The sequence below is a fragment of the Heloderma suspectum genome, chromosome 8 (genome assembly GCF_057233095.1).
Source record: "Heloderma suspectum isolate Gila_16-S chromosome 8, 16-S_ref, whole genome shotgun sequence".
NCBI lineage: Eukaryota > Metazoa > Chordata > Lepidosauria > Squamata > Helodermatidae > Heloderma > Heloderma suspectum.
The window spans coordinates 4,262,726-4,290,291 of NC_139465.1; the positions used below are offsets into that span (position 1 = coordinate 4,262,726).

General features: G+C 48.5%; 1 protein-coding gene across 2 annotated transcripts in view; it reads right to left on the reverse strand.

Annotated features, from left to right (window-relative positions):
* The window catches only part of ZFPM1 (zinc finger protein, FOG family member 1), a 151,017-nt gene extending 132,097 nt beyond the window's left edge, over positions 1–18,920 (reverse strand). Inside the window, exon 1 of one of the 2 annotated variants that reach the window (XM_084812792.1) lies at positions 18,504–18,920. In XM_084812792.1, the coding sequence (XP_084668918.1) occupies positions 18,504–18,543 (40 nt within the window). In that variant the 5' untranslated portion in view covers positions 18,544–18,920. The remainder of the gene's footprint in view (positions 1–18,503) is intronic. The other variant, XM_084812789.1, reaches the window with a different exon arrangement.
* Between the last annotated feature and the right edge of the window lie 8,646 nt (positions 18,921–27,566).

Here is a 27,566-nt window from a genome sequence, read left to right on the forward strand (position 1 = left end):
TCAGGGGTGTTGAACCTCTTTCCACCCAAGGGTTGAATTCCATTTCAGAGAAGCTCTTGGGGGCTGCGTTCCAGTGCTGGGCAGGCCCAAATGCCAGCCTATTTTAACGTGAAGCTCTTACTCCCGGGAAGCTCTTACTGCTTTCAGAGGCGCGTTTCAACTGTTCAGGATGGGGGCAGACTGCACAAAAGCTGGGAAACCATCAAGTGACCAGTGGTCAGCAGGAAGGGCTGTAGTTTCCTGGGGAACCCTGGAGGGCCGGAACAGGATACCAGGCAGGTCTAATTTGGCCCACAGGCCTGAGGTTCAACACTAGGACTGGGTTCACACAACACGCTAAACCACACTCAGTGGTTGAGTGTGGGTTGTTGTTGAACCGTGGGTTGTTCTTTGAACCATGGGTTAGCGTGTTCTCTGAACCCAGGACATTTTCCACATGGCAGCTTGTTAATCAAGCAATGTGGGTTATTTTTCTCGAACAAGCCACCTCAAGAACCCATAGTTTGTTGTTGGGTTGTTCAGAGTGGTTAACAAGCCACACTGAATGGTTAACAAGCCACCCTGTGGAAAATGTCTTGGGTGCAGACAACATGGTAACCCATAGTTCAACAAACAACTCATGGTTCAACAACAACCCACATTCAACCACTGAGTGTGGGTTAGCATACTGTGTGAAAAAGCCCCATCGAGTGGTAGCAGCTCTCCAAGGTTAGTAACAGGGGTCTTTCCCAATCCTACCTGGGGACTGAATCTGCGATCGTTTGCTTGGAAAGCAGAAATACAAGCCCCTTACCCTTCCTCCCAACCAAAGCTTGGGTTTTATATCAAGTTTCATTCAACATCCTCCATAAGATCCCCCCCCTCTCAGTTCTGCTTCTGGGATTTATTCCCCTACACTTTGCATCTATTTTCTTGATTTTATTCTTCAAGGAGCACCCGGGAAGGAAATGGTTAATATTATCCTTAAAGACAGGACTTAAGATTATACAGAATTAATGTCAGAAATCACAGATATAGTATAGGTAGGCTGATCAGATGTGGCTAAGATGAACCCTAACACCTGTCCTGATAATGTTTCTTGATATCATGTTTTGGGCCTGAGGGATCAGACTCTGGTTTTGAGAAAATGGCAGGCAACATTGCAACAGTCTAAGAGTCAGTTACATTTGGTTCTGACCTGAACTTTCCAACACACTGTGTGAACTATCTGGAACACCTTGCTTGCAGCATGAAGCTGTAATCCTAAAATTAACTCCCACAGATTAGAGTTGTGATCAATCACCATTACAAAATCTGCAGGTTAATCTACGATGCAAATTTCCTGGCCAGCATTCTCTTGGAAACAGGTCTCCTTTGATGCACATGAATATCACTTCTGAAAGTTGGAATTGCTTACCAGCTCAAATGACACACACACTTGCACGCGCGAGGGAGGGAGGGAAGCCTCCATTTCTACTACTTATCATGCACTCATACTGTGGCTTAGAAGGACAGGTCACAAGGTACAACATATAGATTTAAAACATCTGTTACAAACTGTGAATGAGCGTGATTCATCGGAAACTTCTGAACATTACGTTTCCAGTACATTTGTGCAAAGTTGCCAGTGATTGAGTGTAATACACACACACACGCGTATATATAGAGCGCGTGCACGTGAAAGAGCCTTTTTTTTTTAAGGGGCATTTCCAAACCAACTTTGAGTCCTAAAAGCCAATTTGGGGAAGCAAAATGTAAAGATCAAAATTCTCCACCTCTCATTGCAAAAATCTAACTCCCAGACGCATTAGTTCAAACTCTTAGAAACTTGTCAGGTTATTATACCAATTAGAAAAATTCAGCGTGGTTCAGCTTCAAGCGCCTCCAGATAACCAGGCTGGTTTTCCCTCCTTATACTGGTGGGTACCTTGAATGCAAAAACTGCTCTCTTTCTCACCAGAGTGCTAGGGAGGATCAAACTATCAACACCCTAACCTTCCCGCCAGAAAAGCCAAGATAATGATCAAATTGCCAAGATAATGATCAAATTACCATCTCTGCATGATTAGTACTTCTCCATCATCTCTCTTTCTCAAGTCCTTGCATCTTGCTTGGACAGTTTGCAACACAGCCTGGAGGATTCCTTTACTCACTAGGTGGCCAGTGACTCAAGAACAGGGGAGGGGAGATTTCTCACCCAATGACGGGAATGAGCCATGCTTCCGGGGCAACTGGATCTTGTGTTACGGCTTGAAGGCTATGGACAAGCTGAGCATAGAAGTCAACACCATGTGCAGAATTAGTCACCCTAATGCTTTTGAGCTTAACCTACACTTCTGTATTTAAATGTAAGTTGCTAGCCCTTATGGCGGGACAAGTAAGCTTGAAAGCATATTGGGAATACCTAGTGAAATTTTAGGGGAGACAAGAAAAGGTTTGAGCAGGCTTCCTAGCAGGCAGGGTGTGAATTTTTCATGGCACTGAAATGACTCTTGCTGAATGAGAACTTGGACGGTGAGTGATTTATTAGGAGCAAATCGATGTTGGACACCTGGCTGGCTGAGGCATGCTGGGAATTGTAGACCAACATACGACTTGTAGTCTAACATGGCTGGAGGGCACCAGGTTGGGGACACCTGCAGTATACAATCAGGCGATTGTGTATACTTACAATAATTTAAGAGACCTTTATGCACATTTAAAGAACACTCAGGCAAGTATTTTTCTCCCAAGGACAGGAGCCCTGGAAGGACTCACTTATCAGCAATGCTTTAGCCAAATCAGGAGCCGGCAACGTTAACTCTGGAGTCATCTTTGCAATGCTCCTTTTGTGCCAAGAAGCTGCCAGTGGGCATATGTTTGGCATTCTGCAGAACAGGTTCTGCTACCAGCTGGGCTCTGCAGCAACAGACTGTGCTCACAGCTCCCACTGTGAGATTCTCACAAGGCAAGAGATAGCAAGACACAAGCCTTTGCTGAGGCCGGCACACGACCCCGTGTTGCTGCTGGCACCACGTGGCACAACGCTGAAGGGACCTGGACTTCCAAACTGAGAAACGACACAGGCCCTCTTCAGTTGGCAAGGGGAAGAATGGCACCAAAAAGGCTAAGTCTGTACAGGCAAAGTCACGGAGGTCGAACGGTCTATCAGTGGCTACTAATCACGTTAGCACATGTGAAACCTCCAGTGTCAGAGGCAGTATAGCTTGAAGCAGGGATGGTGAGAATTTTTATTCAGTTCAGCTTTGATAAGAATGTAACAAAATTTGCAAATTTCTTCATAAACGGGAGGGGGAAAAACCTTGGGATTTTAAGAAAATCTAAATGTGGGAGAAACCGAAATGGACAGATTCACCCATCCGTGCCCAGGGCTTTGAGCACTTTGCTCTTAAACATCTGGGTTTGAATCCCATGGTAGGGCTGAATTAGGGTGGCCACGACTTTTTTTTCTGACAGTCCCGTATCCCAGAAACGTCTGAACCAAAGCAAACAATTCAAAACTATCCTAGCCAAAAGGAAGCTGAGAGAGACCCATTTCCTGTTTCCTCTCTCCTGACCCCTACTGGTCTGGTTCACTATAACAGAAATTGTTGAGGACTAGTAACTTGTATGGACTTATTTGCAAGACTAAAGTTCAGAGTGTTATAAAGGGTAACTAATCTTAGCTTATAACATGTCCCATGCCAGGGGCCAAGGGCCACTGGGGAACATGGAAATTACAATATGAGAATGCTGAAACTGCCTGTGATAGGCAGCAAGTAAGGAGGGGAGGGAGAATGTAAAACTCAGGAAGCTAAAAATAGACACCAGTCTGGCTACTGCAGCCACTAAAAAAACAAAACAAAGCCACTCTGCCCACACGCTCTTTGGTTACTGCATAAAACACAAGCATATTCATGACCAAGGAAGCTGGAAACATTGCCTGTATAAAATCAGAGGCAAAGCCATTTATGACAGAGGTACTCAGAGTCGTGTGGACCACAAGCACACCTTACACGGAGCTCCAGAACATGTTGTAGATTATAAAAAGCAGAGCTTGGGCCTTGCAGCTGCATTTTAAAAAAGGTGCCCTGAGCATGCGCAGAGTGCCTTCCCTCATCATGAAGCTAGCACAGTACACTGCCACACTATGGGAATTAAGGGCCAGGCCTTGAAGGGTGACTTGCCCGGAAAAAGGTGCCAGGTTTCGCAGCTTTGTTCACGCCTGCTCCAAACAGCCCCTTCTTGGCTCCTCGGGTCTCCTGAACTCCCAAACCCCCCAGCTCCCTTTGCGTGATCAGAAATGCAGGCTCCGTTTTTGTGGCAAGAGCCAGCAAAATGACACACCTTGGTTCCGCTACTTCATACCACGAGTAAAAGTATGTCTTGCCCTGTCGCTCCCCACGTGGGATCGGCATTGACACCCACTAGAATCCAGTTTAGAGATGGGGAGTGGACGGCAAAGATTCTGCAGCATTCCCATCCAGAAATCATGGCTAAAAAGTGAGCCAGCTGGCCTCAGGATGGGGCACGGCAGGGCAGATGGTCTAGGAACCATAAGAATTCGGGTGCAACATACTTGGAGCCCCCCCCCCCTGCAGGAAGCTGGAGTGATCCACACATCTTGCTGCCTGAGGAGCAACAGTGAACGGCCCCTCCACCAACCCCCCAAGTCAATGTGTGCAGCATCTCGTGAGTTTGGCACTTGAAGCAGAAAAGGGCTCCATTGTTTATTTAGTTATTTATACACAGATACTTCTATACTGCTTAACATCCTAAAATCTCTAAGAGGTTTATATCAAAAATACATATAACAAAAACCAACATCAAAACAATATTAAAGACATCAAAATGTCACAAAAGAACAACAGTGGAACAGAGCAGTGTCACAGGGATGTAGCCAAAGTTAGTCCTACTTAGAGTAGACCCATTGAAATAAACAGGGCTTAGGTTAGACTAACCCTGGATACGACCCATAAGTCGATTAGAACTTAGGGAAAGCCTGAGAAAGTGGATGCGTCTCCAAGAGGCGTTTAAAGCTCCCCCCAGTTTCCGCCCCTTGAGCCACACATGGGAGTGTTCCAGAGGATGGGTGCTACTCCCAAGAAGGCCCCACCTGGAGGTCCAACTGCTCTCCCCCCTCCCAGCTGCATTCTCACAGATCATGATGGGTTTGGGATTATTCCGTAGGGCAGCCTTTCCCTCTGTAGCACAGAGCGGAGGTCGATATACAAAGCTGTCTTCGCTGCTTCCTCCCCACTGACCCAAAGAAGGAGTTAAAGAAAGATATTTGAGAGTTTTCTGCTATTCTGGCCAGCCAGTGAAAGGCTGTGCAGTACAATGGTTAGACCAAGTTTGGGGTTTGGGAGAAGGGGCAGGGCCTGGGGGGGAGCTCATGAGTCGGATGGGGACCCCCACAGGACGGACCAGAAATTCCCCCATCCCCAGCTTACAGTGCTGGTATTAAATATAGGAAACCAGATTCAAATCCCTGCTCAGTCGTTCAAAATGCGTTGGATGGCCTTCAGCAGTTTGCTTTGCCCCAGCCTGACCTACCTGACAGAGGTGTACAAAATTGTGCACGTTGTGGAGAACGTGAAGAGGGAGACATTTTGTGGGGTCATCCCATGAAGCTGAATGGTGAGAGATTTCAAGACAGATAAAAGGGAGGACTTCTTCACACAACACATAGTTAAAACTATGGAATTTGCTACCAAAAGATGTAGTGATGGCCACCAGCTTGGATGGCCTTAAAAGGGGGTTGGATGAATTCCTGGAGGAGAAGGCTATCAATGGCTACTAGCCCTGATGGCTGTGTGCTACCTCCAGGACCAGAGGTAGCACGGTGAGCCTATGTACACCAACTGCTGGGGAACATGGGCGGGAGGGAGCTGTTGTTCTCATGTCCTACTTGTGGGCTTCCCATGGGCTGTTGGTTGGCCATTGTGTGTACAGAATGTTGGACCAGATGGACCCTTGGTCTGATCCAGCAGGGCTCTTCTTATCTCACAGGGAGATGGTGAAGATAAAATGAGACAAGCACACAAGGTCCTTGTAGAAGAGTAGTGTATGAAAGAAACCAAGAGCAAAGTAGCAGCTTCTCTCTTTGGCAGGCAGAGGATGAATCTGGAGGGCCGCCTCACCACGTGTCACGGGTATCTACTACCCCTTTGTTTGGCTGTCTGCATTAATGCACATGCACTGTCCCTCCCGCCCACCCCAGAGAAGTGTTCTCGTGCATGAGATTTTGGGATCTCTGCCAAGCCAATTGTCTCCAGGAGAAGGACCAGGAGGGGGTAAGGTACCCACTACAAATGTCAGGATTATGGAGGGGGGAGAGAAATTGGGGGAGGGGAGAACAAGAGGGTTTGTTAACCTGAAGAGACTGTGCAAACGCAGGATATTCTATGCTGCAAGACAGAGCTTCCTCAGCTGAAGCCCTCCAAATGTTTTGGGTGTCCATCTCCCATCAGCCATAGTCCGCATGGCCAAGGGTCAGGAGCGCTGGGAATTGTAGTCCAAAACATCTGGAGGGCATCAGGTTGGGGAAAGCTGCTCCTGCTCCTTTGGTCTATAGTTCCCACCTGTGGCAGCCAGAGGGCTCCAGGTTAGAGAAAGTTGTTGCAAGCATCCTCAGTCAGTATCTCATGCCACCATGGTGTGTGTGTGTGTGTTGGGGAGAATCCAGGGTGCTTCATCTCCTAAACCGAAGGTCCAGGCTCCTTGAGGTTTACTTGGCTGATTGTCCTGCACTCCCAAGCCAGAAGGTAATGACTTACCCAAGCAGTGCCGGCTCCAGGTTTTTGAGGCCCCTTGGGCAAGATCCCCTCGGTGGCTCCCATCCCCCAACAAATCTACCTTCTCACCACCACAGCCACCAGCTGCTCTTGCTCCTCCTCCTCCTCCTCATCATTGGTATCACGTGTTTGCTTGGCAGGCAGATAGCCAGGGAGCAAGGAGGCTGCGGCATCTCCTGCTCCTCCTTCTCACCACCACTGTTGCCTGGTCCAGAGCGAGAGGCAGGTGAACGAGCAGGTTGCAATGGGGAAGAGGAGGAGCAACTCCCGGGCGCTCATGTACGTGGGCCCTCGGCAGGTGCCCAGCCATGTCTACCCTCGACACTGAGCCTGCAGGCAAGCTAAGGATTCACGAGATCATGTTCAACCTGTAGCAACAGCTGACCCAAACCAATGCAGCAGAAAGTCAAGCCCAGGCTACAAACCACCTACCATGCTAGCTAACCGACACCACTGAACCACACTTCAGGGAATATCCACGTGCACTTAAGACTTGCCTTTTGAGTTTATTAAAAAGACATATTTGCTACACTTAGCAGAACGGCAGATAGGGATCTAAAAGCTTACTTTGAACGAAGCAACATCTGGGGCTGATAAACAGACCCAGAAGAGAAATTGAGCTTAAAAAAAAGAAAGAAAAGAAAGAATTACATATATTACAGAAAGCGTGTGGGGAAGGGCCCAACCTCTCCCCCCATCTCAATCAGATAATTAAAATGCCTGCATTAATCACATTTGCAATGGAACAAATCGTTGGAGCCCTCTTGCCTCTCTTTTCCAGGGTCTGTTATTGTAGCAGGCGAATCCTGCTGCAGTCTGTTTGCTAGAGATAAGGAAGCCTTTATCTGACTTGGCAATCTTTATCAGAGAAGAGATCAAGTCCTCTGCTTATCAGCAGTTCAGATCTGCTTCAGCAGAAAGCAAAACGGAAAAAGGGGGGGCAAGGAAGAAAACTCCTACAAAACTTCAGTGAATTTTTTTTTGCTTGGTGTTCTTATGCGAGTTTTGTTTTTGTGTGTTTTTAACAGTAAATGCACACGTGCGCACAGAACACACAACGGCCCAATCGCACCCAGATCAATCTGTAGGCTTTATCGACTCCCCCGATCTAAAGAGGCCGAGACTGGTGATGCATGCAGAAAGACACACACACCGCTGCCAAAAGGTTTGATCATTTTCTCCATGTGCCCACACTCCTGTGTTTGAAGTTAATAAATGTAACCAGCTATCTTGGCTAAGGATCAGCTCCCTGCCTCTTTCTTTTTTTTATTATTATCAGCTGTCCACATCTATCAAACAGCAGAACAAAAGAGACACAAGAGAAGGAGACACAACACAGAGAGAGAGAGAGAGAGAGAGAGAGAAAACAAATACTGCCAGATGCATCCTGATGTTGCTATGTATGTTTGTCACAAAAAGGAAAAGGGGGAAAAAAACTTGATGAGAGGGAGAATAAACGGAGGATGAGAGCAATAAAAAAAGAGCCTTAATATTTAAGGTTGCAATTCTCTCATTGACTTGCAGCAACCTTAAAAAAATTACGTGAAAAACTAGCTAGCAAACTGCCAAAGCAAAAGCCCAGGGGAACACAGAGAAATTTTAAAAAATTAAAACCACAGAATGGCTGCATAGCTGGATGTGCTGATCCCCTTATCCGAGTCACCATCGGCTCCCAGTTACAATCAGGCTTTTAATGCCTTAACTCCACGTAGCATCTAAGTTTCAGCCAGAAAGGAAGAGGAATGAAAGCGAGACACACGGTGCTCAGGACCGGCTTTGGAAAGCTCCTAATAGCGCAAGCAATTACCAGCCAAACCTCCACAGGGCACTTGCCACTTCTGCTGGCGTGCTAAGAGGGGACAGGAAGATGTTTGCATCAACCACTGTTTGGCCACGGTCGCCTTGGGTTTTGAGGAAGGTTCGATGGGCTCATGATTCAACTTTGAAACAACAGGGGCAGCAAGGATAAATGATTCCCCCGGCCAACACACACACTGTCTGTCTCAATCTTCACCTCTGCTCCTCATTTCCATGTTCCCAAGGCTCGCTTTGCTTCTTGCTGAATTCTTCGGGGACTACTCTGGACCAGGGATCCTCTTTCAGCTCTACGTCCAGATGCAAGATCAATAATCTTGGATTATTGGTTGGACTCGATGGCCTTGTAGGCCCCTTCCAACCCTACTATTCTATAATCATTTGAGACATCCCCCCAAATAAAAGAGCTTCTGCCTCAGATCCACCTCTAGCCAAAAAGGCAGCCATGATGCCGTCTGATAAAATTGCTCGGATCTGTTCCAACTGAGACTCCATTTTAGCATTGCACCCTATGGCAGCCTTCCCCAACCTGTTGCCCTCCAGATGTTTTGGGCTACAACTTCCTTCAGCCCCAGCCAGCATGGCCAATGGTCACAGATGATGGGACTTGTAGTCCAAAACACATGGAGGGCATCAAGTCGGGGGAAGGTTGGTCTATAGGTAAGCCGAATCACATTCACTGTGAGGAGTTGCAGCTGTTCACCCATGCTACGTGCCTGCTTGTCCCCTGCCCATCTGAGCCAGGCAAAGTCTGCCAAAAGGGGCAACTCAACTCCATTGTGCTCACTATTAGTGTGTCACTGTATGGGGGTCTACCACAAGGATAGGCAACTTGCAGCCCTCCAGATGTCGTTGGACTACAACTGCCCAGCCCCAGCCAGCACAGCCAATGAGGAGGGCTGATGGGAGATGCAGCTCAACAACACCTGGAGGGTCAGAAGTTGCCCACCTCTGGACTAGTGCCATCCGCCCTCAAAAAGACATTGCACGGCCACGTGTTGAAGAAGCCCTCTGCAGAATTACAGACTGTGTCATTCAGGGCCGAAGTGGCCTAAGGGCAATGCTTCAAGCTCGTTGGGAGGCAATGGATTGCCTTGATCTATTTCAAATCGGCTTCGAGGCAGAAGTTGCCTCAGTTGCTCTGGGAGATGCCCTACACCAGGGGAAAAAGAGAGAGAGAGAGAGAGAGAGAGACAAAAGAAGGATGACTCAGCTGATTCTCCTGGATCTTTCAATGGCTTTTAATACCACCAACCATAGTATCTTCTAGACTGCTTGCACGGGGTGGGAATGGGAGCATTACCTGGTGGCAGTTCTGCTCCTACCTCTGGGGAAGATACCAGAAGGTGGTACTCTGGGGGAGAACTGTTGCTCCCAGTGGGAACTGTCCTGCAGGATTTTGCATCATTTCCATCCTTGCCACCCCTGCTTTTCAACATCCACATACAACTGTCAGGTGAAGTAAGAACATAAGAGCAATCCTGCTGGATCAGAACAAGGGCCCATCTAGCCCAGCATTCTGTGAGCACAGCAGCCAATCAGCTGCCTGTGGGAAACCCACAAGTAGGACATGAGAGCAATATCCTCCTGCCCATGTTCCTCAGTAACTGGTGTACATTGGCATACTGCCTCCAATAAAAAGGTAAAGGTGTCCCCAACCAGTCGTGTCCGACTCCAGGGTGCGGTGCTCATCCCCGTTTCTAAGCCGAAGAGCCAGCGCTGTCCGAAGACGCTTCCGTGGTGATGTGGCCGGCATGACTGAACACCGAGGTGCACGGAACGCCGCTACCTTTCCCGCCAAGGTGGTACCTATTTATCTACTTGCAACTTCTTGCTTTCGAACTGCTAGGTTGGCAGAAGCTGGGACTGAAGACGGGAGCTCACTCCATCACGCAGCACTCAGGTCTTGAACTGCTGACCTGCCGACCTTCCAGTCTGCAGTTCAGCGTCTTAACCACTAAGCCACCGCGGCCAATACTGGAGGTCATATATCACCATCAGGACTAGTAGTCATTGATAGCCTTCTCCTCCATGAATTTGTCTAATCCCTCTTTAAGGCCATCCAAATGGGTGGCCATCACTACATCTAGTGGTAGCAAATTTCATAGTTTAACTATGTGCTGTGTGAAGAAAGACTACCTTTTATCTGTCTTGAGTCTCCCACCATTAACCTTCATGGGATGACCCCACTGGGTTTGGTATTATGAAGGAGGGAGAAGTTTCTGGGTCATCTTCAAAGGCAGCCCCATGTAGAGAGAATTACAGTAGTCTGGTCTGGATGGAATTAGTCCATGCAAGACCAAGGCTAGATCTGCTTTCTCTAGGTAGGGTCACAACTCGTATACCAGCCTAAAAGGCCCTTCCAGCCTTAAGGGTAGCAAGAAGAACGACTCCTCCTTCTGGAGAAGCAGCAATCACCCCCAAGAGTGATGTGGAGTTGAAACTTTTCTGGAAAAATTTCTAGTGTTTCATTTTTCCATGGAAAAATTCCCTTTTCTTAAGGTCATTAGTAACAATGAATGGATGGCAATTGCAAATGCAATGTCAGGCAAGTCTGACAGTTTCAAAGTTGAAATTAACATTTTCAGGTGATTCAGTATTCCAATAAAAGTACTGCACATAATATAACACTGAAATCACATTAAGTGTGATTTCACATTTTTCCTCAAATGTTTCAGATCAAATATTTATGGGATATTTAGAAAAAAAAATAGAGATCAAATCGCCAACATTCGCTGCATCATGGAGAAAGCAAGAGAATTCCAGAAAAACCTCTATTTCTGCTTCATTGACTACGCTAAAGCCTTTGATTGTGTGGATCACAACAAACTGTGGCAAATTCTTAAAGTGATGGGAGTACCAGACCACCTTACCTGTCTCCTGAGAAACCTGTACGAGGGTCAAGAAGCAACAGTAAGAACCAGACATGGAACAACCGATTGGTTCAAAATTGGGAAAGGAGTACGACAAGGCTGCATATTGTCACCCTGCTTATTTAACTTATATGCAGAGTACATCATGAGAAATGCCGGGTTGGATGAATCAGAGGTCGGAATTAAGATTGCTGGGAGAATTATCAACAACCTCCGATATGCAGACGATACCACCCTAATGGCAGAAAGCGAAGAGGATCTAAAGAGCCTCTTGTTGAGGGTGAAAGAGGAGAGTGCAAAAGCTGGTTTGAAACTCAACATTAAAAAAACTAAGATCATGGCATCTGGCCCCATCACTTCCTGGCATATAGAAGGGGAAGAAATGGAAGCAGTGACAGATTTTACTTTCTTGGGCTCCAAGATCACCGCAGACGGTGACTGTAGCCATGAAATTAAAAGACGCTTGCTCCTTGGGAGGAAAGCTATGGCCAACCTAGACAGCATAGTCAGAAGCAGAGACATCACCTTGCTGACAAAGGTCCATCTAATCAAAGCTATGGTTTTCCCAGTAGTAATGTATGGCTGTGAGAGCTGGACCGTAAGGAAGGCTGAGCGCCGAAGAATTGTTGCTTTCGAACTGTGGTGCTGGAGAAGACTCTTACGAGTCCCCTGGACTGCAAGGAGGTCAAATCAGTCCATCCTAAAGGAAATCAACCCTGAGTGCTCATTGGAAGGACAGATAATGAAGCTGAAGCTCCAATATTTTGGCCACCTAATGCGAAGAGAAAACTCACTGGAAAAGACCCTGATGCTGGGAAAGACTGAAGGCAAAAGGAGAAGGGGACGGCAGAGGATGAGATGGCTAGATAGCATCACGGATGCAATGAATATGAACTTGAGCATGCTCCGGGAGAGAGCGCAGGACAGGAAGGCCTGGCGTGCTATGGTCCATGGGGTCACGAAGAGTCGGACACGACTGAACGACTGAACAACAACAACAACAACAAATTTAGAAAAAAATATAATGGGGCATGCTTTTCTTTGTTATTTACTAAATATAATTAAAATAAGCCTGCTAAACTAGATCCCTTTGGGGGGGTACAACTCCTATCATCCCTCATCACTGGCTATGCTGGCTAGGCCTGATAGGAGTTGTAGGCCAAAACATCTGGAGGACCAGAGGCTGCTCAGCCCTAGGGCATGAGAAAATTTTCCAGCACAAACTGAAAATCTTCAAATGCAAATTATCCTATGCAAATTGGGTAAATGTTCCAGCAAACTCACATCAGTACCTTTAGATATAGACACCATCTCTGATTTAGCCATCTCTGTCGATCAGCAGTTGCAAGTAATAACTTCCATAGTGTTCAGGTAGTATGCACTAGAGCTGAGTGCAAAGGGCCTCTCAAAATCCTCTGGCCGATTTGTGGGCAGAGAAATCTGGGGGACAATTTCACTGAATTTCTCCAGAGGAAGGAGAAATTCCTCAATGGTTTGACACAGGTAGGACTCACCATTGGCAGGGGCTGTAGCACAGCTTCTTTCTTTTTTCCTGAGGGCTTTTGCAACAGCGTCACCTGTGCTGAGGCTCCCACTTTTCTGAGGCAGGATTTTGAATTTTGTTGGGTGGCATCTCTGGGCTTACCTAATCACTGCGAGGTGGCCGAGGGTGCCGCGTGTGTTTCCTCTCTCTGTTACGCACCTTCCCGGGGCTCTGTAGCCTCCCTGGCCACCTGCACTTCCTGAGCCGAAACCCCGCATGGGAGGAACTGCCCCATGGTGTCTTCCTCATGACGGCTTTGACCGAAGTGCGGCAAGCCGAGGAGGCTACAGGCTGCTACAGAGGTTATTGCATGATGACAGACGGGACACTTGCGCACGCTCCTCAGCCACCTCATACGTAAGGTGCGCACAAGAACCCCATGCCCAACCCATGAGGATTTCTCCAAAATTTCTCCTCCTTTGAATTTCTTTTCTATCAAATTGAATAAGAATGGTCAAAAAAAATTGGGAGAAATTTTCGGCAGAGAACTAGTATGTACATCCTGAACAAGACAGGCCAGAAGCAGGGTACATGTTTTGCACATATAGGTGTCCCCACACCATCACCAACTTCAGGTGCAGGATCTTGCATAGCAGGGCAGGAAAAACCCTGGAAAGCCAGCTGAGGACAATCCTGGGCTAAACAGAGTTAACACTGGTGCTAGCATTCCTTCTTAAACTAACAAACAAATGGTGGCACGTACAAGGCCTAAGGAGCATTCATGTCCATAAAAAAACAATACACCAACTAGCTGGTTAAATATACTCCAGCATCTGATCTTCATCTTATCGGTTTCTGTCAATTGCAGACCTTCTCTCCCCCCACCCTTCAGATGTCTCCTGTTCTTTCAACTTATCAGCATCTCACATCAAACATTGGGTGTGGGGTTGGGGGAGAACAGAAACGTAGCCAAGAAGCAAACTAAAAGTCAGCAGATATGAATCGGGAGGACGGACATGATCTGACATCTACTTTTTAAAAGAAACAATAACCCAGATCTGCCGCTCAGTTACAAGAATCTTAACTCATGCATGCTTTTCTCCCCTTCCAGAGAAAGCAAAATAACAAAAATACCATATTTTGAAAGAACACCCACATATTTTGCTGCCCTGTGTACTTTTCTGACTGCCATTTTCATGCCAACACACACAGAGAGAGACAGGCTCCAGATCTTCCATCATAACCCCCCTTCATCAGTTTTGGCCATCGCTATCTGGCTCCGGATCAACTTTCCTCGCTTTATCATCCCTTCCTATCTCGGCAGAAAGCAGAAGAGGAAGCAGCCGGGAGCCAGCCGCTTTCAAGTGCAAGGCAGCTAATGTATTCACTGAGCTGCCCAGCCCTACAAACGTCCCCATCCATCTTCGCATCACCTTTGGCTCTTTATTAAGCAGAGAACACCGCACAGGGATGACAAGGAAGGAGCTAGAAATTAATGCACAACAGAAGCTCACAGAGACCTAACAACTCTCGCAAGACAGGGTGGAAAGTTGAAAGGGGAGGGGGGAGAGAGAGGAAGATGCACCCCCCAAACAAACTGCAGCTCATGACAGATGGAAGCCGTGCATGCCATTGTCAAGCGGAGGGCCTAACTGGTGCCAATTTCCTCAGCCACTGAAAGCAGCCCGTGTATCGCTTCCACCTTTACTAAACCTGAGATTCTACAGATTCACAGCTCCCAGATGTACACATTAAGAGGCACCCCTTTTTCGGAAAGGATTACACACCCTGCTCCAGGTAAGCAGTGGGCCAGTTCACATGCTCTCTCTCTCTCTCTCTCACACACACACACACACACAAGACTTCCAGATACAAGATGCAGACACTTGTGCAGGGAAAGCACCACACGGATGTGACCGGCTGCTCAACCACCTCATGAGCTTCACTCTAAATGCTCTGCAAGAATCATTATGGGTATTCACACAACCCTGCTGAACGCGTATAATGCTGTCATGGGAATCCCTGGTGCTTGCTCTCCCTCTTTTTTTTAAAAAGGGGCAGAAGGTAGTTCTCCAGACATTTTGGACTTCAACTCCCAGAAGCCCCTGCCAGCATGGCCAATTGTCAGGGATGCTGGGAGTTGAACTCCCAAACAGCTGGAGATCTACTTTCTGCTCACCCCTGAGCTAGATCTAGTCTTCCTGGAAGTGATTCCTTCTCACCTGGGATGCTTTTACCCCAACTTCCAGATATTGTGAGGGAAAGGTGCTTTCTGCACATGCTTAAGGGCACTCATTGTTATTATTTCACATGTTCCGGGGCTGAACCCTAGAGAACTGAAAGAGATTTCGGGGCTAAGCCATGGCTTGAATTAAACATGGGAAATTACTCTCAGGATGTTTTCCCCTTGCCACCATTATTGGATGCCTGTCCAATCGACCCAACATGCCACACAATAAACAAGTCAATGTATACTGCAGGGTTTATATCCAGCAGGTTCTGTTATGTTACAATTTTATTTATTCAACAGCAGACATCTGGAACCAAAGCGAACAGCTGCATTACTGTGAAAATCAGCTGATGGCATGAAGGTGTCTCCCCCTGCCCCCCCCCCCAGCGAGGGGAGCAGCCAATTTCAAGAGCAGAAGAAGAAGTTCAGGAAAAAGTTGGATATCAAGAAAAGTTAATAGAAATACAAATGGCTGGATGAGTGGGGAAAGAAGGAACTTTCATCCAATTCTTAAAAAAAAAAAAGTTTGCCTTTGCCTTATCGGTAGAATAAATCACCTCAGGCAGGCAAACAGGTAGATGCAGCCTAGTATAGCAATTATTTCCAAGAAAAGATAAAGCAATATTATCACATGGGGGCTGGCCTTGCTATCCTCACATCTCGCTCGCCTTATCGATGGCTGAGATCTGTTCAGGAAGGAAGGGAGAGAGGGAGGGAACACACACAAAAAGCAGCCAAACCTGCCCGTGGAAAAGTTCCAGCAGTTGATATAAAAATTGCCCATGGTCCTTCCCCCTCCACACACGCATAATACAACAACAATCATTTTCACGTTTGCCAGAGCTGAAGCCAGGTCCCTTTTTCCTTGATCAATTTGGGATCCCTCCTTGAACGGATGATTTAATCCTGCGGTGCTATTATCAGCCAGAGGAGAGACAGGGAAAAGGAGAGTAATCCGGGGGGGGGGGGGGGGGATGGGAGGTCTAATCTTGCTGTGTTGGGAGATTTTTATCTCAAGGCTTCCCAAAACTTATCTGGGTTAGAAAAAGATGTGGGGTGGAACAGACAGGCAGGACAAGATAACCAGCAGAAATACAGACAAGGCAGAGAAGGAATCACCATAAAAACTTGGGGGGCAACGTTTGCAAGAGGAGGAGGAGGGAATACAACTCACAACCTTGAAATGAACAACCTTAGCAGAGGATCAAGATGTACTCTGCAACAGACATGCACTTCCAATTTTTAAAAATTAGGCTCAAGGCAACCTGGAATGATTTCCCTTATTTCAAACACAGGAGCGGTTGCTGAGAATTTACCCAGGGGGAGATACAAAGCAGGAAAAATATCCTTGATTGGTCCAATGGCAATATATGGCAAGCTTTCTAGTTTCACAGAACTCTTTACCTGGTGGGATGGAAAGGGAGGCAAAATAACCCATTAGCAGCAGGGACTTTTGACCCACCAAAGCTCATGGGCTTCCATATATGCAGCGCCTTGCAGTTGGATGTGTTTTCACTGCAGCGTGCTTCCGGCAGGACAACTGCTGGCAACGCCCCACTGAACGCAAAGGCTCCTCCTTCAATGGCTGGTGTTCAAGCAGCCCATCTCTCCAGGAGCATGTGCTTTGACAGAGCAGCTGCACACAAAGGCTGCGCATACAGATAGTCACAGATCCCAGCACATTAAAATTAAAGGTTCCCCTTGCGAAGGTGCTTTCAGATTACATAAGAGTCCATTTTGCCCGATGAAGAGTGCTGGGAAACTTTTTGATCTACATCCACCCAATTAGAAAAGATATAATCTCACTTCCTTTCCTGTAGCTACACCTTTGGAGACATCATCAACTGCCAGACTATGCAATGGGTACAGAAATGCATTCTGCAGATGCTCAGGAACACTATCATTACAACACCAAATGTCCTAGGATTCAGTAGCCCTGATGTTTAAAACCTGATCAGGACCTGAGCACTCAACTTTCTCCTCATACATTTCCTCTGACCACCTCTCCTACCCTACTTTTTCTTCTTCCTTCCTTCCTTTCTTACATTTGCAAAAGTCCCTCTACATGAAACTTCTTAATGCAAGAGATGCGAGTGAGTCAAGCGCGAGATAAGATCGCAATTTCAGCCCGTCCCGACAGGGCGATCTTATCAGGACGGGACTTGCAGAAAGGAATATTTTAAAGCGCTTATCTCGGCTCTCATCAGGGGTGGCTCTATCGGCCTGGCGATCTCACCAGGGAAGGAGGCGAGGAGGGGGGAGGCGGCGCGGGGGTGGGGGGAGAGGGAGATCTGGTTGCAAAGGGCGCCTCTCCCCCCCCCCCATAACTAAAGCGGGGGGGGGGAGAGGAAAAAACTTCTGCCGCCGCTGATCCCAACGGAGCCCCTCACCGAGTCGTCTGGCCTGCGGGCTGCAGCTTTGGATTGCCGGAGCGGTCATGGGGGGGGGGGGGGAGGAGTAGGCCAGGAGCGGCGATCGCACCGCCTCCCTTCCCAGGAGAGCTGTCAGAAGAATACCCCCTCACACACGCACACGCACGAGTTGGCCTCCCACGGGGGTCAGATGAGAGCCGCTCAAGAGAAGCCGGCCGGTTACGCGGGGTGGTGGTGTTGAAATGAGCCCCACCGCCCCGGCGCAACTGAAAAGGCAGAGGCAACATCGCAGGGATACCCTGAAACCTAGCCCAGCTTTTGTGGGCGGAGGGGGGTGAACAGAAAGGCCACGATCCAGGGCTTGCATTGCAGAAGAGGCAGGAAACCCACGTCGGAAAAGTAGAGGATCGAAGTATGTGTGCGCGCGCGCGGCGGCGGCGGCGGCGGCGGCGGGGGGTGGGTGGGTGGGTGGGTGGGTGTAGGCGGTGTCTCTGGTAATTGGCCCCGAGCTCAAAGGGTCGGGGGGTACAGCCCCCCTCCCTCTTTCTTGTCACCCTCCTGATCTTTTAAATCCTGGCCGGGGTTGGGGATGTCCAAGCGAGCCCACGGCTAGAATCACAGACGGCGAAACGACTTGATTATTCTTGCTATTAATTCAACCAGACGGCAGCGGGGGGGGGGGGGGGGGCGGCGAAAAGACGAAGTCCAGAGCCACCAACTCCGTGTGCCTATGGAGGGGGGCGGGCGGGCAGGGAAGGACCGGGACCACTAACTTTGGATGATGGGGGGGGTGTCATTCTGCGCAGGAGGGGAGGAAACACCCAGGGCAAATGACTAGAGACTTGACCCGGGAGGGCTGAGCGTGTGTCTGGGCGGCGGCGGGGGGGGGGGGGGTTACCCCTTGGTCGGAGCCGGGGCACGCCGTCTCACGCGAGGGGGGCAAACGAAGCTGTCGCGGTGGTGGGGGCCACTCACGTTTGATCTGCCGGGGGTTGCTCTGCTTCCTCCTGGACATCGCGGGCGGGCGGCGGCGGCGGCTTCGTCTCCCTCCTGCGGCGGCAGAGTCAGGGCGGCGGCGGGGGGGGCGGCCGGCACGCGGCTCTCATGCCCGCCCGGCGCTCCCAGGGCTGGGCGACAGGCGAGCCGAGCCGAGCCGAGCCGAGCCGGCCGGGAGAGGGGACACTGCGGCTGCTCCTCGTCCGCCTCCCGCCCGTCCGCGGCGCCCCGCGGGCGCTCCGGCTGCCTCCGCGCGTCTCCGGCCCCGCTTGCCGTCCCCGGCGCCGTCGAGCGGGGCTGCGCCGCTCGCGCGTCTCTTCCCCCCGTTTTTCTCAATGGAACCTGGAAATGTATCGAGCCCGCGGCCGAACGTTCCAAAGGGGCGCGGCCTCGGGCCGAGCGGCGCCCGGCCGCGGCTGCTGATAGGGCGGCTGCTCGGGCCACGCCCACCGGATAAGGTGGGTGCCAGAGGAACGGGGAGGGCCGCGGCCGTGGCGCGGGCGGTGGCGGGGTCGTCTCGGTAGCCTCCTCCGCGGCGAAGGGCGTCCGAGGCTACTGGACTCTTGGCTTCGAGATCTTGTCCGTCCTTCCAGAAGGCCTGGGTGGCTTGCTCGGGCTTCTTCTCCCCCCCCCCCCGCCGGCCTTGCACAACAACCCTGCGAGGTAGTCGTTTCCGTAGGTAGCGCTGTGTGTCGCTTGCAGCCAACATCTCTTTGTTTGTTATGTCTATAGCCCACCTTCTCCTCTGTGGTGGTGTGCATGATCCTCTCAATCTCCTGAGGTTTTGTCCTCACGACAACCCTGTGAGGTGGGTTAAGGCAGAAGGTCAGCGACTGGCCCAAAGTCACCCAGTGGCCTTCATGGCGGAATGGGAACTGGAACACGGGTGTGCCGAGTCTCAGTCCAACGCTGTGACCATTGCACCACACTGGCTGTCGAAGGCTCGTTAACAAAAACGACAGCGTTAACAAAAATCTTCTGGCACCTTAAAGGACAAATACATTTATTTTGAGGAAGTGGGCTACAGTCCGCGCAAGCCTTTGCCGGGATGAATTGGTCAGTCTTGACCGTGTCACAAGACTCTTGTTCGTTTTTTCAGTGAGGTTGGTTTGGCTGAGAGATGATGGTGAACTGGCCTGAAGCAGGCCTGCTGAGCCTTCTGGCTGGATGGGTATTTGAACCTCGTTCTCCCTGGTTATAGGCCCAACTTTCTAGATGCTACATCATGCTTGCTCTCTAACCGAAAATGCCACAGGCTCAGAAGCCTTTCCCCAATCTGGCGCTCTCCAGATGTGCTGGACTACAACTCCCATAATCCCCAGTCAGCATGATGGGGATTGTAGTTCAACACACCTGGCCAGAGTGCCAGGTTTGGGGGGGGAGGCATTCCATGGATTACATTGTGCAAGCATTTGCAAATATGTAAAAATATAGTTCTGAAGCAAAATGAAAATTAGGTTTTCTTTTTTCTTACAAGATGTGTGTTTGTGTGTAGGTAACAGCAGGCATCATCTGAGGGGAGACATTCTGAGTGTGTGTTTATGTGCTTCTTTTAGGAGAGTATTTTCAGTTTTTGAAAGCACTTTCAATGAAAATGCATTTTTTGAAAACAAAAACATCTGCCTGATTAACGGGGTGGAGGGGGACTTTTTAGCCAATTAAGGTGTTTCCATTGATTAACAGTGCAATCCTGTGTGTGCCCGCTCAGAAGTAAGTTCTACTAAGTTCAACTGGGCTTACTCCCAAGTAAGTGTGCATCAGATTAGAGACTATCGCTTTAAAAATATCAATCCTATTGCAGCTTGGCACAGACAGAATTGAAGGAAAGGCGCTTCTGAATACGTGAAGAGTATATTCCCCTTCACCTTGAGTGGTTGCAATTTACACACAACAGGGATGATAAAGTTCACAATTTTATTCTTTGTAAAAAAAAAAAAAAAAGTTTTTAAAAAAGTAATACTCTGCTCCCAAAGAAACCAGAGCAGCTTACACGGTTAAATCATATCTACAACAAAATGAACAAAGCAAAAATAAAACAGCAGCTTAATGAGACAGCCTTATAGCAGGGGGATATAATAACTACCACAGCAATCAGCCCATGGTGAAGTGTTCTTTAAAAAGACGGAGTTTTACTCAGCATGGATATACATTCAGCATTGGAGCTAAGCGGGCCTCCTGAGTGGGGACGTTCTGCAAGATTGGCACCACAACCAAAAAGGCCTTGCCCCTGGTGGATGTCTGCTGTGCTTCAGCTGGTGGGGAAATCTAGACCTGAGCCTCAGATACTGAATGAAAGACTTGGGGGTGGGGGTAGATTCTTTAGACTCTTCTGCATGCTCTCCCCCTGCCCCACGGAGGAAGTGTGAGCGTGCCTCCAGCTGAGCTGCGAGGTCACCATAACCCCTGGTTGTCCATTTGGAGCTAGAGTAGCATGCGCCCTTGCCTCTTTTTCTGCCACTCTCTTAACCTGTGCTAAGAAGGCTAAAGGAGCGGGGCCAGAAATACCAGGATATTTTTGCTTAAAGTACTTACTGCTTGGCCACGGTGGCTTGTCCATTGGTAACCTCGAGACTGGATTCTTGTGGGGCTCTCTGTGTGGGGCTGCCCGTAGGCCTGGTCTGGGAGCTGCAGCTGGTGTGGAACGTTGCTGCAAGGCTACCAACAGGAGCCTCTTTTTGGCAGCATGTCATCCCTTTTGGCTTCTCCACATGGAGCTTTTATCCTGCTGTTGCGACTGCTCGCTCATGGAAGTTTGCAGGCCCTTTTCGTGACGTCGTCGACCTCCAGAGCACATCCAGAGGTACTTCCTGGTTATTCCATGTTAAATAGATCTGGAAATAATGAAGTATTACAATACGTCGGATTGCTGCGCCATTAAAACAGCCACTAGATGGCAATGTTTCACTGAGTTCTATGGAATCTTGAAAATTAAAAACTTCCCCTCTCAGCAGTCACCTGGTTGCAGTCTGGGAGCCCGCTGAATATGGGGAAAGGCTCCAGAGCAGGAGGACTGCAGATTTTTTCTTTACTGTAAAGGCAGCCTTTATGAAACGAACTGCACTGGCTGCCAGTCAGCTACCAGGCCACATTTAAGGTTCTGTTGTTAACATAAAAAGCCGTAAACAACTTGGGAACAGGGTACCGTACCCCTTATGTCCCTGCCCGGTCCTGGGAGGAGTACTTCTGGCAGTGCCACATGCTCTTGAGTTTGCCTCAGGAGTGCCTGCAACAGAGCGCTTAGTTCCGCAGCACCAGCCCTCTGGAGCGTCCTCCCCGTTGGCATTAGGCAGGTGTCTTCATTCTAGATCTCTAGACATCTGCTCAAGACCCTTCATGCCAGCTGGCCCTGAAGGGTGAGCCAGCCGGTATGATTGTAGCTGACCAGTGAGTATTATACAGTGTGTTCTCCTGGTTATATTTTATGTGTGTTTTTTTACATTTCTGAAAAGCATTTGGTCTCCCACTGGAAAGCAGTATATAAATCAATGTAACAAATAAAGTAACGATGCCTTAGGAGAAGCATTTCAACCTTTTAGAAGGGGGGCAAAAACTACACAAAAGCCAGGAACCCCCCAGGGGAAAGGGGGTGACCATCTGGGAAAGACTGGAGGGTGGATTGGGATCCCAAGTAAATTGGATTTGGGCTGGGGATCTGAGGCTCAACACCCCTGTCCTAGAGCCAAACGTCCTTTCTAAAACTATACTTGTGAAATAAGTATAAGAGGGTTTGCCCTGGGTCTTACCTTGGAAACCACTTTATGGGTTTCCAAGTTTGAGAGTGGAACAAGCATCCCTTTAGCAACTCCGATTGTTCCTGTTCTTGCTGAAGTAAGTGGAACAAAGAAGCCAGTGTGGTGTAGTGGCTTGAGTGCTGGACGGGGAGTTGAGAGATCCACTTTCTAGTCCCCACTTGGCCATGGAAGCTCACTGGGTGACTTTGGGCCAGTCACATACTCTCATCCCAACCTACCTCACAGGGTTGTTTCTTTTTCCTAGGTGCAGAACTTGGCATTTATCCCTATTAAATTTCATCCTGTTTTCTCCACAGCACTCCTGTTCATTATTTATTACTAACGAATGGACCCAGCTTCACACGGGCTGGAATAACCCTTCCTTTGAAGCAGTGAAGCCTTTGAGCAAACTTCCACAGTTGTCAGAGCTGGTCACATTGTGCCCACCTTATCTGAGTGAAGCCACACCTGCTGGCACCCCTAGGAATGGGCACTGCCATGATGCAGCCCTATTGGCCCAGGGAAGGGGTCTTTCCACTTCATTCTCCTGGAGAGGGGCTGCCCCACAGCTGGAGGCAGGTGAACACCTCTGTCCCCCAGCCTGCTAATCTCCCCTGGCTTCAAGCTGTATGGAGTGCAAAGCTATTTAGGGATGTCTGCCCCTTGTGGCTGACAGTGTTACTGCAAGTATCAACCACATAGACACATTTAAATTACTTTAAATTAATTAATGTGTTTTAAAAACAAAAAAACCCTGAGGCACATGCCCCTAAGGTCCCCTTAGTATGCAAGCCAAATTGCAGGTGTCTAGCTTTCATGGTCTTGGCACTATGGAGCTGACGGATGGACAGACACACATCTTTTATTATTATATGTTTCTTTCCTAAATTTATATCCTGCACATTAAAACAAAAGACAGTCCAATGTCAACAAATTAGAACAACAGCAGAACAAAGTGGATAAAACCCTCAAAACATGGTAGAATAAATATATCGAATATATATATGAGGGGCCTAGGACAAGGAATTGCCACCCCCTTCTCCAGAGACATCCAACCCTCCTGCTGACAGATGGGTTATATGGAAATATCTGTCCCTTTCTCAGCCCATCTGGGAGCAAGAGGGTTGGATATCCCTGGAGAGGGGGGTGGCAATTCCCTGCAGCTGAGGACAGCCCCGCAGTCCTAGGCCGCTGCCACAGGAGGTTTTATTGTGCAATGGCCCTGCCTCCTTCACGGAATTTCCCGGGGGAGACAAATGCCTTCTGCTTGTAACCCTCCCATGTTTGGGTGCTCTCCAGATGTTTCAGACTACAACTCCCATCATTCCTGGTCAACGTGGCCATGGTAGCAGGGGATGGTGGGATTTGTAGCCCAACCCATCTGGAGGGCACCAGTTTGGGGACAGCTGGTCTAATTGACTTTGCATTTGACTCTCCAGTGTGTCAGTTGCCTACAGGAGCAGCACTAATTTCAGCAGCCATTCCTACTGGCTGCCATTTCATTTTCCCAGAATGCCCCAGATGTTGTGTTGTTCCGTGGGATTCCAGGGAAACAAATGGTGCCATGTGCAAAATCACTTGTGCTGCTGCCACCAGAGAAAAGTGAGCCATGAATGGGTACGAGCGTGGCTAATAGAAAACTGGCCCATTCATAGGAGCATCCAGGTAAGACGTTTCTACAATGACTGAAAGTGGCTCTCCAGGGTTTCAACCCCTTCCCATCCCAACCTGGAGATGTTGAGGACTGACTGGGACCTTCTCCATGCGAAACACGTGCTCTACCACCGAGCCAGGGCCCTTCCTATCACAGCACAGAGCATCAACACCACTGACATGAGTCCCTTCGAGGAACAGCGTCTCATTTTCTCCCCCACCTCAGTAGAGGCTCCTAAGAAGTAACATCTCAGTGGCTTGCTGTGTGTCCAGAACCCACTGGTATCACATGCTACGTGTTACCACGGGGCGCTGTGTACAACACCAGTCTGTTGGGAAAAAACCCTTTGCCTAGCAACCGAGTACATTTGGGCATCACAAGAGCTGAGGTGGGATCAATTCAATGTAATCAACTTGAGCTTCATTTAACACACTTCCCCGAGCCGCCTGCCATGTGAACCATGCAATTAAAACAGTAGCGTATGTTTTTAAGTCAACTGTTTTAAAATTACAGTGTTTCCAAAACTTTGGGGTTAATCCCATGTTCAGCAATTTATTCTTGCTGTTTCCATTGCAAATGAGATTGGAAGAATTAAACTTAATACCCACCTCAACTCACCAAACAATTGCATTCTCCGTTATGGTGGGATATTAAAAAAGTAAAGAAAGGATGCCCATTTTTATGTCTCTATAGCTTTCTCTTGCCACGCAGTGCAGGCAGAGGGATAGCAGCTGATAATCCAGCAGGAGGATAACTCTGGCCAAAGCCAAGAAAACAGCTTGCTTGCAGAGCTGAGAAGCCAAGACTCCTCTGAAATCACAGCTGTGGACTGGCGTGGATTCTGGGTAACTGGCATGCAGATGAAATCAGTTTGCCTCCCGCTTTCCTTCAGCAACATGGGGCGTATTGGAGTTAAGCCCAGCTAAGAGCATGAGCCTGGCTTCTTGGTCCATCTAGGGAACCCTAAAAGTTTGCAATCCAACTAGGGGTGTATGGATTTTGTAAAATCCGTTCTGCTTGCATTTCGTGGATTGTCAGGTGTCTTTCATTCTCTGGGCTGTTCATTGGTGGAAGCAGATTTTTTTCCAGTTTCCCGTATTTGCAGAAATTTGTGCTTGCAGAAATCACCCCCAAATTCACATTTTCATGCTTTAGCCTATGGGGAAAAGGTGCATTTTCAGCTGGTGTTTTAAAAATTTCACGTGTTTCAGGTCTGCAAGTCTGCGGAATCTGTGCAACTCAGGAAAAGCTGGTCCACTGTGGAATCCATGGGTCAGATTCATAGAAATCTGATCGCATTTGATTCCTTTGTGAATTTCTCCAACACAACACTGGGTGTTCTGTATACCAGGACCCTCCAGGTCTGGGGGCTTTGTGCCGGCTCACCTTGGTGATTGGTTTTGCTTGTAAGAGGAAAGTAAAAAAAAAAATATACACAAACATGTACTGAGTCTTGGCTGCATTTGCATGCAACACTAAGCCATGGTTTATGTTAACCATGGTTTGTTGTTTTAACCATGAATCATCTTGCAGATGAACAAACAAAGCACAGCTTGTTTCCTCTGTTTCTGGTTTGTTTATCTCCCATTTTTCCAGTCATCAGAGCCATTTCATTTTCAGGTTGGGCACCCCTGTTTCAGGGTGGACAGCAGCACAAAGAAGCCAGGTTTTGTAAGTCAACAACAAATCTTGGCTTCTATTTGTGGTTTGTAGCTGGTTAACAAACTATGGCTTGTTTGCTGGGATGGGTTCGGGCACAACGTCAAGCCAGATTTCATCAAACCACGCTATGTTCTAGTGTCATGTGTGAACCAGGCCATATTTTTTGAGCCTTGCAACAACCCTTCCCTATAAGCCACACTTTTCTCTTTTGATAGGCAGTTCACCCACCGCTAAGAATCTTCCATTGAGCCCTTTCCCATCATTTGAATCTTATGAAGCAGGAAGCATAATGTACTTCTGGATTGTCAATATCTTGAACAAGGGAAACATTTTGAAAAATATTGCTAGATCACCAGTATTTTGAAGAAGTGAAAAACCTTCCATTTTCACAGGCTGGGCATGGGGGAGGGGGAGAGGGCCCCTGCTAATGGTGGGTGGGCTTCTGCACTCCCTCACTTAGCATGCTGCTACAACAGTGGCTCAGACTCAGGGGAGAAGGGCCAGATGGTGGTTGGGGAATCATTGGCTGCCGACGGTGTGCTTTGCATAAGGTAGTGTTTTTGTCGCTTTGCTTTTCCAAAATCTTAAAAGAAGCTGGCATAATAATAACCTCTCACTGGTAGAAAGGCAAGGCTCAGTTTGCTGCAGGAGGAAGGAGAGACTAGGAAGTGGGACTCGGATGCCTGCATTGCTGTTGACCGGCAAAAGGCAGGGATGGCCAGCAGCCCAAATTATTTCACAGGGACTACAAAAACGCTCATCTTGCAAAAGGACAGGAAACGGAGGCCTCTTGCAATCCTTCCCTAAACCTCCGTAGTTTGTGCTATCTCTAGGCTGTCAAGGCAAGTCTGCTGACAACTCATCAAAACTTTTTTTTTTCTTTTTGGAAAAAAAAGAGAAAGAAAGAGAGATATATATTTTTTTTAATTAACTTCTTGTTTCAGTGGGGAGAATAATGAGTTTTATGCACCACATGACTCCAGTAAAGAGGTCAAACTGTGCAGGGAGGATGCTGAAATAAATTAAGCTAGGAATCAGGGGAAAAGTTTCAAATGGGTGAGGCACAGTGAAATGGAAGAGAGATTTCGTTGGGGAAAATGGTGCCCCTTTGCCCATTCTGTGGCAAGTATCAGGCCCCAAAGCCCACCCTGTCCTCGCCTCTGAAAATGGGTAACTGCCCTGCTCGGAAGACTTAGGAACAGCGGCTGCTGCCTTCTACCAGTTCAGTCTATTAGGTCATCTAATCTCCAGCATCTCAGACAGGGAGATGCATCTCTCTGGTCCCCTGCTACCCGATCCTTGTAACTGGAGATGCTGGGGGATTGAACCTGGGCCTTCTGCATGCAAAGTATGCAATTCTACCACTTAGCCACGATCCTTCCCCTAATTTGCCCCCTTGCCCCAGTTTTATGAGGACCGGGGGTAGTTCCATGGGGGTGAGGGAAATCCAGACTCTCTTTTGTTTTTTGTTTTTTTCCTTGGATGAGGACACAATCTTGCCAATACAGAGAAGGCTTAAAACCCTAGAATGGGAGAGAGGCTGTCTGCCTTGGCACTGCACCAGAACCCCAAGGGCTAAAGCCTATTTGCAGATAAGTTTCCATCATTTTATCATCAAAAATAAATGCAGATGAGGAGAGCGTAATGTGCTTGAACACCTTGCATATTTGTTTGGCTAGGCAAGAGCCTTCCTTGACTGGCGAATGGAGGAGTTGCTTGGATGCAGACAAGCTCATCCAGTCCTCTGGCGGCTGCAGAGTCTCTTCTTCACAAGGCCAGAGTGAGACATTTTGCGGCCTGAGGTGAACAACAAGATGGCGCCCCTCCCAGTCCATGGGCAAGGCCAACTGGACTGCCAGATGAACCTTTCTTCAACACTGGGCATTGGAAGCATCCTCCGCTGCCCATGAAGGCAGAAGGCTCCGGGCAGGCTGTGTGACACACAACACTCTCCTCCAACACCTTGCTGCCACCTCCCTGTATCTGCCACCTGAA